General features: G+C 41.5%; 1 protein-coding gene across 1 annotated transcript in view; it reads left to right on the forward strand.

Moving 5' to 3' along the window:
- The window catches only part of WWP2 (WW domain containing E3 ubiquitin protein ligase 2), a 148304-nt gene that overhangs the window by 85431 nt on the left and 48881 nt on the right, over window positions 1-13992 (forward strand). The window contains exons 7-8 of the mRNA XM_082436155.1: window positions 476-603; window positions 13386-13596. Coding sequence (XP_082292281.1) covers window positions 476-603; window positions 13386-13596 — 339 coding nt within the window. The remainder of the gene's footprint in view (window positions 1-475; window positions 604-13385; window positions 13597-13992) is intronic.

Here is a 13992-nt window from a genome sequence, read left to right on the forward strand (position 1 = left end):
TTGAAGTTGTCTAATGCCCCTTGACTTTTATTCCCAAGGCAAGCATGTTTCTAGCCATAGAGAAAATGGATTTGGATAAGTTTTGGACTCTTTTTTGGCTAATGGGAGAAACATGTCATCTGTAGCCTGTTCAGTGATTCTTGTTTATTTCTTACATTCAAGCCCAATAAAAATAACGTCATGGTCACAGGATATTTTGCCAATTATTTCAGATGTGGGGGAAATTCACTCTGGATTTGTTTACTTCAAATGGAAAAGTTTACCTAAAGTTGCCTTCTGTGCTTTTACCAAGAAGGAAGCTTACATGGGTCTCTCTGTTCAGGGCCAGCTTCTGTCGAGTCAAAGACCAGAAGGACTATTACACGGCTTACTTCCCATAAATAGCAAGAGAGGGAATACGGTGACTTAGGTGGGGCACACCTCTGTCTTTTTCACAGTGACTTATGTCTGTCTGCTTTATATTTTGAACCCCCAGGACACACAGACATTCAGGTGGTTCAGCCAGAACAGCCACAGCAACCGGTGAGCAGAGCCCCGGTACTAGCAGCCGGCAGCACCAGCCCCTCAAGAACCCAAGCCACAGTGGCTTGGCCAATGGCACAGGTGAGTGACAGCGCAGAGCACCAGCCCAGACCAAAGCATGGCCTCTGACTTGTTCTCACATGGAGTCGGGACCCTGCCTGCTGTGTCAGGATGCAGGGTGGGCGAGAGAGACTCCCACACTAAGATGGAATTTGAATCCATCAGTCTTTCCATGACCCGTCTTCTTTTCTCTCAGGCATAGTGTGTACAGCCAAGGTCATTCTCCACGTGACTGTGCTCGTCTGAAATCTTCCTTTGTACAGAAATAAAAAGTATTGATATTTAAATTCATTTCTTTTTTTTTTTTTAACATCTTTATTGGAGTATAATTGCTTTACAATGGTGTGTTAGTTTCTGCTTTATAACAAAGTGGATCAGTTATACATATACATATGTTCCCATATCTCCTCCCTCTTGCGTCTCCCTCCCTCCCGCCCTCCCTATCCCACCCCTCTAGGTGGTCACAAAGCACCGAGCTGATCTCCCTGTGCTATGCGGCTGCTTCCCACTAGCTATCTATTTTACGTTTGGTAGTGTATATATGTCCATGCCACTCTCTCTGTTTGTCACATCTTACCCTTCCCCCTCCCCATATCCTCAAGTCCATTCTCTAGTAGGTCTGTGTCTTTATTCCCATCTTGCCACTAGGTTCTTCATGACCTTTTTTTTTTTCCTTAGATTCCATATACATGTGTTAGCATACTGTATTTGTTTTTCTCTTTCTGACTTACTTCACTCTATATGACAGACTCTAACTCCATCCACCTCACTACAAATAACTCCATTTCATTTCTTTTTATGGCTGAGTAATATTCCATTGTATATATGTGCCACATCTTCTTTATCCATTCATCCGATGATGGACACTTAGGTTGCTTCCATGTCCTGGCTATTGTAAATAGAGCTGCGATGAACATTTTGGTACATGACTCTTTTTGAATTATGGTTTTCTCAGGGTATATGCCCAGTAGTGGGATTGCTGGGTCATATGGTAGTTCTATTTTTAGTTTTTTAAGGAACCTCCATACTGTTCTCCATAGTGGCTGTATCAATCTACATTCCCACCAACAGTGCAAGAGTGTTAAACTCATTTCTTATCAACATTGGATTTCTTTGCGAGCGGGGCGATATCTTACTTACACATGACACGTTTTTTCATTTCCTTAATTTAAGGGGATAATCAGACTAGGGAGAAAGAAGGCTAAGTATTGTTGTGAAGAGCTGGCTTAGAGAAGATGGCGGCACTGTTGAGCAGGTTGGGATGCCGGACCAGGAGCAAAGCCCAGCTGCCACTGGGGGGCCTCCTGTGGCTGTTCCATTGAGAGTGTTTGTTCCATTTGAGAGTAGATAGCGCGTCCACATCCACATGGAACTTCTCTGCACTTGATCCTGCTTCCCCATAAGTGGGAAGAGAAGGACCTATTTCAGAACAAATCCATTTTTGTCATGCTTTCCTTCTGTCTCATCCGGACAGTGTTGAATCAAAAAGGGGAAAGGACTAAAAAAAAGGTTTTTTTCCTAAACATCTTGAAGATTGTCATATCTTTCGTGACTGCTGGTCATTTGGTAATTTGTCTTAATTTGGGACAGTTGGGAAGGGACTCGGGCGTTTGCTTTGATAAGCTGTAGGTGGGGGAAATGCAGGTGTTTAAATCAGTAAGAGACACTGAAATAATTTTGTAGATGCTTGTGATAGCAGAGGTGTGGCAGGAAGGACGGGAAGTTCAGAGCAACAAAGCTTCTTCACATAAGCGTTACCATGGTACTGTTCCTGCCCTTTGTGTGACAAACTTATTGAGCAGGAGAAGTCGATTGGGATTACTTTCTGATGGCTTTTAGTTCTGTCGCAGCAGCGCATGAGGGCTGCAGAGCCCCTTTGATAGCTAAGGGCGCTCGGCTATACTGTTGTCTGCGGCAGACTGCAGGGCGGAGTGGCCTGTGTCCTGCAAGGCTCACTGTGTGTGCAGTGGCCTGACTTTCTCCCTGGAGTTCGGGACCTGCCCGCAGGAATTGAGTTAGCTAGCTCGCCCCGAGCCTTGAGGACGAGGATGAGCTGGAGGTGAGGAGCATAGCGGTAGCCGTCTCAGCCTGCCTGGTGCTCCTTTGCCAACCACCGTGTCCAAGTGCTGGAACTGCCAGTTACAGAAGCCAGGGGTGGCCTGGCTTCCCGTTTGTGTGGCGGGGATGGCAAGGTGGTGGCCGTGGACTGAGTTACAGAATACTGTATGCAGCTCCGCAAGCACCAGTAAACATGTTTCTCTTAAGCAAATAAGTCACTTGTGGGAATTCCCTGGTGGTCCAGTGGTTAGGACTCGACTCTTTCACTGCCAGGGCCCAGGTTAAACCCCTGGTCCGGGAACTAAGATCCCACAAGCCATGTGGCGTGATGAGAACAAAAAGTCACTCATAGATGAGGGCCGGTGTTCACAAACGGGCAAGGGGAACTGGCTTTGGAACCCGTTGTTTCCTGGATGCCACACGCGTGATACCAGCCACTTTGTTCTTCCAGGGGCCTCCATTATTGTGATGCTGGTCTCCCCCAGCCATCTCTGCTTGTCTTACAAAAACTATGGGTAGGACTTCCCGGGTTGTCCTGTGGTCGAGACTGCACGCCTCCAGTGCAGGGGGCGCGGCTTTGATCCTGGGTCGGGGAACTAGGATCCCACATGCCGCGCGGCACAGCCAAAAAAACCCCCAAAAAACCAAAAACCACGCCCCCCCCCAAAAAAAAACCTATGGGTAAATTGCCTTTCTGTGGTGTTGGTCTTTGAGTAACTCTCCTTGGACATTTAAACAGGTCTGTGTTTCCCCTACTCTTATTTTTAGGTACCTTTGTGTATTGTCCTCATCTCCAGGAACATTATGTATTTCAGCAGACGAGACACGTGCCAGCCGCGTCTTCCGAAAGCCAAATATCTGTAACCCCAAACTGCCTTGGAGACGTTTTGTGGTGCTGTGTCTGAATGCCCAAACTGTTCCCAAACCTGTCTGTGAAGGACAGTCGTTACATGTTAGGGATTTCTGCCTCTTAAAATACTGAGGCCTTGGCCCCTATCTTGTTTCTCTCCTTTCTGCTCTGATGACGGTTCACATTTGGCTCACAGCCAGCCTGGACTTCGTAGGCTTTTTAATGTCTATCCAAGGGATACAGAAAGATCTCACCTTTCCTTTGGGGAGCAGACAGAAGCCCCCCTCTTTGGTAGCGTAAAACTAGAAGGGGGTTGAGGCTCTGATTGAGGACATCTCCGTCCCTGTGTGGACGTACAGGTATATGGACACCTCCATGTACCGCTGTTCGAACTGCGAGGACCAGTTCCAGAATGGTGGTGGTAGAGAGCCGTGCTTCCAGGAAACGTTTCCAGAGACATACAGAATTTATTTAGCAAGCCTTTTTGGCTGTGCTCTGCAGCTATGCATGAAAAAGACATTTGGGGCAAAGACGGAGCTGACTTCCAGGTGTTTTTTTCACGTCACAACTGTAAAGTATCTGTTTTTATAAAAAGAAAGTGAATGGCGGTCTGTCTGTATAAATATAATATTTCTGAGTTTTAGAAGTGGTGGAATCAAGGGCTAGGCTAATGGTATAGCACTTTATTGAGACTTGTGTGCAATGATTTACTTTCTAATTTTTTCTTGAAAACTTTACCCCCCCCCCCCAAAAAAATTACGTCTCTCACTCACTCCTCCCTTAAATGTGATTTCCATGCATGTAAGGTGGGGAGTCACACTGACTGCAGTCAGATTCTGCCCCCGGTGTATAGCATGTGTGTAAGACCCGGGGACTAGTTGGGCCTTAGTTTTCTCATTAATAAAATCAGGACAAGATTATATATCTCATAGCGTTGTTATAAGGAATAAATTATATAAAACATGTAGCATGTCTAGCACAGTGCCTGGGACACAGTAAGCTCTCAAAGTTAGCTTTTGTCTCTACGAATAATTTCATATGGTTATAATTATACAGCGTGGATAGATATTCTTTTTTCCATTTCATTATTTTTGTCACACGTGTCCATGTATCAGCAGTCTTCTGGTTTACCTTTTTTTAGTGGCCTCATACTGTTTCACAGTTAATATGCCATAACTCATATAACCATTTTGCAGTCCTTGTGTATTTCCCTTTTGTAAAACAAAATCCTGATGTAAACATCTTTGCACACAACTTTGTTTCTTCCAGAATGGAGCTTTTGAGTCAAAGGATGCGAATTTTTAAAATCTGAAGTGTGTTACCAGGTTGCCTTCCAAAAGGTTTGAAATAATCATACATCCCAGGGCACTGTAAAATTTTCCTCATGGCATATGAGGTTTATTTTTCCCTTGACCTTGTAAATACTGGTTTGTCATTTTGCTAACAGGTATTGGGTGCCACCTTATCGTTTTACCTCATTGCATTTCTACAATTATCAGTTGCTTTTCTCTTAAGCGACTTTTTTCATGGTGTTCGGTTATTTGTCTCATGGAGTTATAGACGTTTATTTTAGAGATTTATATAGTCTAAGTACAGGTTTTTAATAAAATTGTGGTAAAATGCTCATAACATAAAATTTACCATATAAACCATTTTTAAGTGTATAATTCAGTAGCATTGAGTACATTCACAGTGTTGTGCAACTTTACCACTATCCATTTCCAGAACCTTTTCATCATCCCAAACTGAAACTCTGTACCTTTTACACAAAAACATTCTCCCTTCCTCCTACCCCCCAGCCCCAGCCTCTGGTAACCTTCGTTCTACTTTATGTCTGTATGAATTTGCTTATTCTAGGTACCTTTTGTCTCTGGCTTATTTCACTTAGCATAATGTCTTCAAGATTCATCCATGTTGTAGCATGTGTCAGGGTTTCAATCCTTTTTCAGGCTGAATAATATTCTGTTGTATGTTTTTACCATGTTTAATTTATCCATTCATCTGTTGATAGACATTTGGGTTGTGTCCACTCCTTGGCTATTGTGAATGCTGCTGTGAACATGGGTGTCCAAGTATCTGTTTGAGTCTGTTCTTTCAATTCTTTTGGCTGTATACCTTGGGGTAGAGTTGATGGGTCATAGGGTAATTCTATGTATAGCGTTTGAGGAACCCTTGAACTGTTTTCCAGAACAGCTGTACTGTCTTTTCCCACCAGCAGTGAATGAGCATTCCAATTTTTTAACATCCTTGCCAACACTTGTTTTTTTCTGTTTTTTTTGTTTTGTTTTGTTTTGGTTTTTTTTCCCATACTAGCCGTCCTAATGGGTGTGAAGTATCTAGGTACAAGTTTTATCTATTATTTGTATGATTATAAGTTTTCCCCCTATATCATTGTTTTGCCTTTTATCTCATTTTCTGTGGTTTTTGCAGCAAAGGAGTTAAAAACTTAAAAAAAATTGTCCCTGAGCATTTTTTAAATATTTGTAATTTTAACTTTTGCTTCAGTAGTGAAAAGATTCTCTCTTGTCTCTAGATGGAATAAATATTTTCTGCTTTACTTTTTTTTCATGTTAAAAATATCCCACTGGAAATTATACTGGTTTATCTGTATCTATACATACATAAATATAATGAAAGCTGGGTTTCAATTTTTCTCTATAGCAGGGTCCTATTATCCTGTAAACATTCATTACTTTTTTTCTTTCTGTGGTTTTACTCAGTGTTTATCACTTACTGTATTCTTATACGCAGTGAGTATTCATTTCTGGACTCTTTACTTATCCCATTTATTTCTGGTTTTGAGCCAGTCTTGTGTGATTTTGATTATCGACATGTTATAGGATGTTTTTCTAATGTCTGGAAGGGCTAGTCCCACCTTATTGCTTTTTCTCCATGATATTTTTTGATAGTTTATACATTTTCAAAACAAATTTCAGACTTTGAATGCTTAGAAGCGTGGTGGAATGTAAGTGGAAACTGTATGAATCTACATATTGACCAAGGAAAGATTGAACTTTCCCATCAGGTGACATGGTATGGCTTTATCCATTTTTAAGTTTTTCTTCTTTTTTCCATCTAAGTTAATTGCTTTTTAAAATATAATCCTCACCCACCCTGTGTCATGCTAATTATGAAATATTTTTCTAGTTTTGGTCCGCTCCCTTGAAGAGCTGAGTTGATCGATTGCATTGGAAGGCATTGCTTGGGTTTCACGGATGAGAGATACTGACTGCTTTACCATGTATCATATGTTACGAGCTGATCTTCAGTTTAAAAAGCTTCCATTGTTGGCAGTCGCCTTCTCCATGCCCGAGTGAGGGGGCTGAAAAGACCTGTGTGTCCAGTGAGAGTCTGTGCTACACCACACACACACCTAAAGATCTTGGAACACAGTGAGCTGGCAGCCTGTCTAGGATTAAGAAGAAGAATTTCCAATTCCTGATCTTTTTTTGGCCAACTGTGACTAGAGTATGTCTGAGTCCTGAATGAATATCTGATTCAGAAAGTTAGAATGTTTAACCAACATCACAGAGGGAACCTTGTGAAATACCCACAGTTGCAGAAATCAGCCATTTTACCTCTTTACCCCATTTAGCCTCTCATCTTGGTACCCAGCTTTTCTTTCCCACACAGGGAAGCCATCTAAGCCATCTTCATTTCTCCTCCTCCCGCCTCCTTCCATTGTTTTTGTTTAATAGTCTTCTGGATTTGAGTGCTGGTTCTGCTACTTGCTTGGCACCTCTCTGAGTGGTACCTCTGGGAACCTCAGTTTTACCTTCAGTAAAATGGGAATAATACTACCTTCCTCATGGGGTTATTAGGAAGATAAATGAGCTAATGAGAATGAACTTGTGAAAAGCAGCACGGGATCCTGGATTGGATCTTGGAATAGTAAAAGGACATTAGTGGAAAACCTGGTGAAATCCAAATAAAGTCTAGAATTTAATTAATAGTAATATACTAATGTTATCTTTTTAGTTTTGACAAATGTGCCATAGTTCAGCAAGGTAGTAATAGCATGGATGAAGGGCATGGATGAAAGGCATGCTATCTTTGTACTATCTTTGTAACTTTTCTGTAAATTTTAAACTATTCCAAAATTTAAAAAATTTAAAAAGAACCTGCTTTGTAAGTGATAGTGTTACCCAAATGTGAGGCGGTTTTATTTCAGATATCTTTTGCTAGATTATTAGGCCTATTAAACAAGTATTTATTCAATGAATACTTATCGAATGCCATTTTGCTAAGCGCTATGACAGTGTGAAAAAGTATGAAATAAGGCCTCTGCCCTATAGTCTGTTTCAGGGGAAGAAGCTGAAAAGCCCCAGTCAGCCAAATACCAACACAGCAGATGTCACAGGGGCTACGGGGTTGAGTAGCCAAGACCACAGGTGCTGTGGGCTCTGCAAAGGGATCCGTCTGGGCTGAAGTGGTGGGGAGAGCCTCTAGGGAAGGAGGGCTGAAGTGTGCAAAGGGGTGGGGACAAGAATGTAGTAGGTAGAGAATGGAAGTAGCAAAAAATGAAGGAAAACAAATTTGCCCTCATTCTCAAAAAGGATGCTGTCTTTTGGGGGAGATAAGTTGTGTACATCAAATAATTAGGATTAATAGAGAACACTGGCTATACTGAACAGAGCTTAAATGTAAAATACAGCAATTTTCTAAGGCACGATGAAATTGTAACTCCTCGTCTTTGTCAATCCAGTTTTTCTCTCTACTTGAAGTCATGGCTCGAGTGCGGCGCTCTGTCACTGTTTTACCAGGGTGACCATGGCACAGTAACTGAATTATCTGAACTTTGGTTTCTTCTGACTGTAAGCTGCGATGGTTTGGATTTAACTTCTGAGGTTTCAAGCCCTTATGTTCTAAGAACATGTGTGTATATACAGGCACACCTTTGTTTTATCTCTCTTTGCTTTAGTGTGCTTCACAGACATTACATTTTTTCTTCTTCTTTTTTGTTTTTTACAAATTGAAGGTTTGTGGCAACCCTGCATCAAGCAAATCTGCCGGCACCATTATTCCAGTAGCATTTGCTCACTTCGTGTCTCTGTGTCATATTTTGGTAACTCTTGCAATGTTTCTGTTCTTTTTTTTTTTGCCATGCCGTGTGCCTTGTGGGACCTTAGTTCCCTAACCAGGGATTGAACCTGGGCCCTCGGCAGTGAAAGTGCGGAGTCCTTACCACTGGACCACCATAGAATTCCCCAGTTCTTGCAATATCTCAAACCCTCCACCAGCAAAAAGATTACGACTCACTCAGATGATGGTTAGCATTTTAGCAATAAAATATAAAGTATACATTGTATTTTAAGATATCATGCTATTATTGTACACTTAATAGACTGCAATATAGTGTAAACAAAACTTACATGCACTAGAAAACCAAAAAACTTGCTTTATTGCGATATTTGCTTTATTGTGGTGGTCTGGAACCAAACCTGCAATATCTCTGAGGTCTGCCCGTACACACGCACATACAGAGTCTTTGAGAGCAGAGAGTATAAGCATGGACACATAGAGTTTCAATGCTAGGATATCTGGCTTTCACATTCTGTTTCCAAATCTAAACTCGAGATACCACAAAGCTCTTAAACAGATGAACTACTCTGGTGAATCAGAGGCTCTCGGATAGCTCTGTGGACAGATGCAGTCCTGGTGGGAACCCTTCTAACTAGATTTGCAGCGGCATGAACGGTCAGATCCAAATAGTATTGACTAGGCGGCCTTTTCCACTGGCACGCTGCAGGGCTCTGGTTTTGTTCTTTTCCTGGTTGACAATTTCATAAAAAATTTTTTAATAGGCAGCACATATATGTTGTCAACACTTTAAAGGTATAAAAGCTTAAACAGTGTAAAGAAAGTCTCCTTCCTATTCTGGTCTTCCAGCTTCCCCTTCCCTCCCCAGAGGCAGTCACTGTTGTGTTTCATATGATTCTTTCCAAGATATTCTTTGAATATACAAGCATATTCTTTGAACATACACACACAAATGGTAGCACAATATATATGGTGTTCTGCACTTTCCCACTTATTATCTTAGAATTTTTTCCAAAGAACTTGAAGCCAACTTGAAGATCTTTGGCCCTTCCCTCTTGTGCTAACCCCGGCCAAAGATGGGGACAATTTTAGTTTCAATAAGAACAATAATCACAAAAGGTTGAAATGCTTTAAATATATTTAAATCCAAGAACTCATAATGATTTTTAAGCAGAGCAGAATTTCACTGTTTGTTTTTGGAGGACATGAGAGTATCAACTCATTCTTCTGAAAACTGGTGAATGAACGGAAAGACTCAAGCAATTCTCTTGCCTTTTCTTTACAAACTGAACCTCAAGGTAACCAGATAGTTGATAGGGGAAATTTCTCTTTAGAGGTGTGATAGAATTAGAATATTACTATTTTTCGGTTCTTTACCAGTTAGTGGATTTAGGCAATAATCATCAGTGGCTGCTAACACTGTAAAAGAGAAATGACCAGACATTATGTGCCTCTCCTGATGGGAGTACACACTCCATCTGTGCCACAGACATTGAATATGTACAAAAGTATAAAGGAATATTACAATGAACCCATCACCCAGCTTTGACTGTTACTGACTCATGGCCATTTTAATTTCACCTGTAGGCCCCCCAACCTCTCTTCTCTGTACCCACCCAAGCTTCCCCCCACCTCCCAATTATTGTATTTAAATTTTTGGTATTGCCCACCTGCACTCCACAGAGGTTCTAGCAGTTTCTCCTCCTACCAGCAGCATGTGAAAATCCAGTTTTTCTTACATTCTTATCAGTGTGGTTGAATATTTTTCACTCTTGCTAGTGTGATAGGTTAAAAAATGACATTTCATTATAGTCTTAAATTGCATTTTTTGTCTCATAATTGAGGTTGAGCATCTTTTCGTATGTTTAGGGGTAATTTGTATTTCCTTAACTGTGAAGTGTCTCTGCATATTTTTGGTCTTTTTCTTACTGTGTTTTTTTTTTTAAATTAATTTATTTATTTTTGGCTGCGTTGGGTTTTCATTGCTGTATGGGCTTTCTCTAGCTGCAGCGAGGGGGGCTACTCTTTGTCGCGGTGCGCGGGCTTCTCATTGCAGTGGCTTCTCTTGTTGCGGAGCACGGGCTCTAGGCGCGTGGGCTTCAGTAGTTGTGACACGTGGGCTCAGTAGTTGTGGCTGGTGGGCTGTAGAGCGCAGGCTCAGTAGTTTTGGCACACGGGCTCAGTTGCTCCACGGCATGTGGGATCTTCCTGGACCAGAGCTCGAACCCGTGTCTCCTGCATTGGTAGGTGGGTTCTTAAGCACTGTGCCACCAGGGAAGTCCCTTTCTTACTGTTTTGTAGAGGCTTTTTTCATATCAAAGAAATTAGCAACTGGTCTGTAATATGAATTGATAATAATCTTTCCCAGTTTGTTGTTTTTCTTTTGATTTTAATTTTGCTTATGGTGGTTTTTTGCCATTTAGATTTAAAAAAAAATTTAATGTAGTTGAATTCATCAATACTTTATGACTTTTAGATTCTGTCTTTTCCACTTCGAGATTATAAAACTGTTCTCCTCCATTTTCTTTGGTTCCTCTGTGATTTCATTTTTTATGTCAAAATCTCTGATCTATCTGGAATTTATTTTGATGTAAGGAGTGAGGTAGGAATATATCTCAGTTTTTGTCCAGTACACTACCCACTTGTCACAGTACTGTTTACTGAATAGTCTGTCTTTTCTGCAGGAATTTAAAATGTGACCTTTGTCATATACTAAATTCCTTAATTCCAATGTGTATTTAATTCTGTTTCTGAACTATCTTGTTTATTTAATCGACATCTGCCTATTCATGTATCAGTGCCACATTGTTTTAGTTGTTGTAGCTTTATAATATGGGTTAATTAATACCTTAGAAAACTATCTCCTCCCCTCTCCCCCACCCCATGCACACAAGACTCTTCGTCTCTAGAATTTTTATGACTATTCTTCTGTGTTTAGTTTTACTTATAAATTTTAGAATGAATTTATTTAGTTCTCAAAAAGGTCATGATGGTTTTTTCATTGGAATTGAGTAAAATTTATAGATTTGCATAAAAAGAATTGCCATCTGTTGTGTTTTACTAACTCAGCCGAGATAGACTAGGAATATAAATAAAAATTCTTGCATTTATGTTGGGGAAACATCAGTTGCATAAAATATAGTCATTTATTAAACAACTAATTTAGTCTGTGTGCCAGACAATATTTCATATACTGAAGAGAAAGCAGATTATTTAAATTAATCGTAGGTAGTTCCTAGGCTCTTTGCTGTTTGTTAAGATCAAGCTTGGCATCATCTCATGTGAAGAAATTTTAGTTTCAGCTGACCACCAGTCTCACGTTAGCCAACAGGCTCATGTGGTTGCTTCTGAGTTATTATAATCCCGGGCTGCATTAGAGGATGCGCAGAGAGGGAGAAGTAGAGTGTAGTGAGTGAGGGTTCAGGCTCTGGAGGCAGACAGCAGGGGTGTGAATTAGGTGCCCTGTGACCTTGGCAGGTTATTTAACCTCTTCGAGCTTCAGCTTCCTCAACTGTAAAATGGGCTTGTGTATGAGGCTTAAATGAGATAATCCAAAAAGCAATGATGTGTACTTTGGCTGGCACATACTGGTGTTCTATAACTATAACTAATATCATTTATATTGGAAATCTGACCCTGCTGGTCTGATGGTATCTCGTTTATTACGTTCAGTTCATGATACCATTATTTAGAAATGGGAGGCAATAGAAGAAAATATCTACAAGAGGGCAGCCAGGTCATAAGAAGAGAGTAACCTAGAGACATTAAAGAAATAGTAGGCCTTTTACTGGAATAGAGAGGGTGAATGAGAAACAGGGTGGCCGGATACTTACTTTGTATTGCTTGGGGTGTGGGGACTAAAACCATCTAGTAGAATTCAGCTTAACATAAGAAAAATCTTTCTGGCAGCTACATCTGTTCAACAGTGGAAACCTCTGTAACAAGGTGCTTGTCAGAAGAAATGTTCAATCTGGATAGCCATTTGTTAGGGGAACCACAAAAAGAGTTTCTGAATTAGGAAGATGAGGCTAAACCAAGGGGTTTTCCTATGAAATTCTAGTGTACATGTACACATATGCAATCACATATGTAGAAAATTCTCTGTTTATGGCTTATCCATTTTCAAAGAATTTTAATTCTTTGAAACCATGTTTGATCCCTTTCTGAGTGAGAGGATATTGCAGTGCCTTGGGATCCTTGTGAACATGAGTGATCATCAAAGGAATGGAAAAATGAGGAGACTCAGGAATCAGCTTATTTCACTTCTGTCTCTTTGTCTGTTGTTACCTTGGAGACAAGTCCCTTCTCTCACAGCCCCATCTTTTCTGTCTAGGGTGTTAATCCTTGCCCCCCACTTTGAGCATGAGTCTTTAAAAGAACAAGCACATTATTGGAAGTTTTCTACCTCTTAGTGTGTATGGAGCTTTTTGAAGGAAGGTGCTATTTGTGCCTAGCAGACAAGTGACAAAGAAAAGTATACAACCCTATAAACTTGGCTTTGGCCTTGGCCTTGCTCCACGTAGCACTAACACACTTGCCTGGTACATTATTTTTCCTGCTCCTCTTTTATCGCTGTAAACGTAACCACGGCATGTTAGAAAAATGTAGTGAAGTTATATAAAAGAGGTAATATTTAATAATCTATTTATTTCAGCTCCATCTCCCACTTTTCTTCCGGCAGGCCCTCACTGACTTGCTGTCCTTTCCAAAGTTACGTTCTGTAAAACTTTTTGCCGTCACCAGGTAACATGTACAGTCACCTTGTAGGTACTGTGTTACCACGTTAAGCGAGAAACCTGGTGAATGTGAACACAACGCTGAGTTGATCTCTAAACTACGGTTCCTGTATTTTCAGTGAATGATGAACCCACTGCAGCCACTGACCCCGAAGGACCCTCCGCTGTTGCTGTGGCGTCCCCGCCTGCTGTGGCATCCAGTGCGGTCCCCAACCCCGCCACCGCGACTCTCCCTGCCATGGCCACGCCGGAGGAAGGAGAGGAGGCCAGCACTTCGGGCACCCAGCAGCTCCCGGCGGCTGCCCAGGCCCCTGATGCTCTGCCTGCTGGGTGAGTAGCCTTCTGTCCCACAGCAGCACCTCCCTCCCCACCCCCTGAAATAAAAAAAAACTGAGGCTCCTTCACCAGGGCAGAAACAACATGGTTATTTATTACCTGGTGGCTAGTAGTCTCTGGGGAGGCTGCCATGCATAGGAACAAGGGAGGTGTGGGAGAACTGCTCGTTCTGCATAAATCTTGAAAAGGATCTAAATCATCTAGGGCAGAATCAATGGTACCTTATACCGTGACTTGAAATGCACAGCTTGACTCAAAGAATGTGGCTTTTATGGAACAAGGAGCTCATTTTTCCCTCCAGCATCACTGGATTTGCCTAGATCCTGCCTAGAAAACAGCTTTTCTCCCTTGCATTTTATCTCAACGGCCCATGGAGGACTTCAGGCTCTG

The sequence above is a fragment of the Balaenoptera physalus genome, assembly GCF_965194825.1.
Source record: "Balaenoptera physalus genome assembly, chromosome: 19".
Taxonomy (NCBI): domain Eukaryota; kingdom Metazoa; phylum Chordata; class Mammalia; order Artiodactyla; family Balaenopteridae; genus Balaenoptera; species Balaenoptera physalus.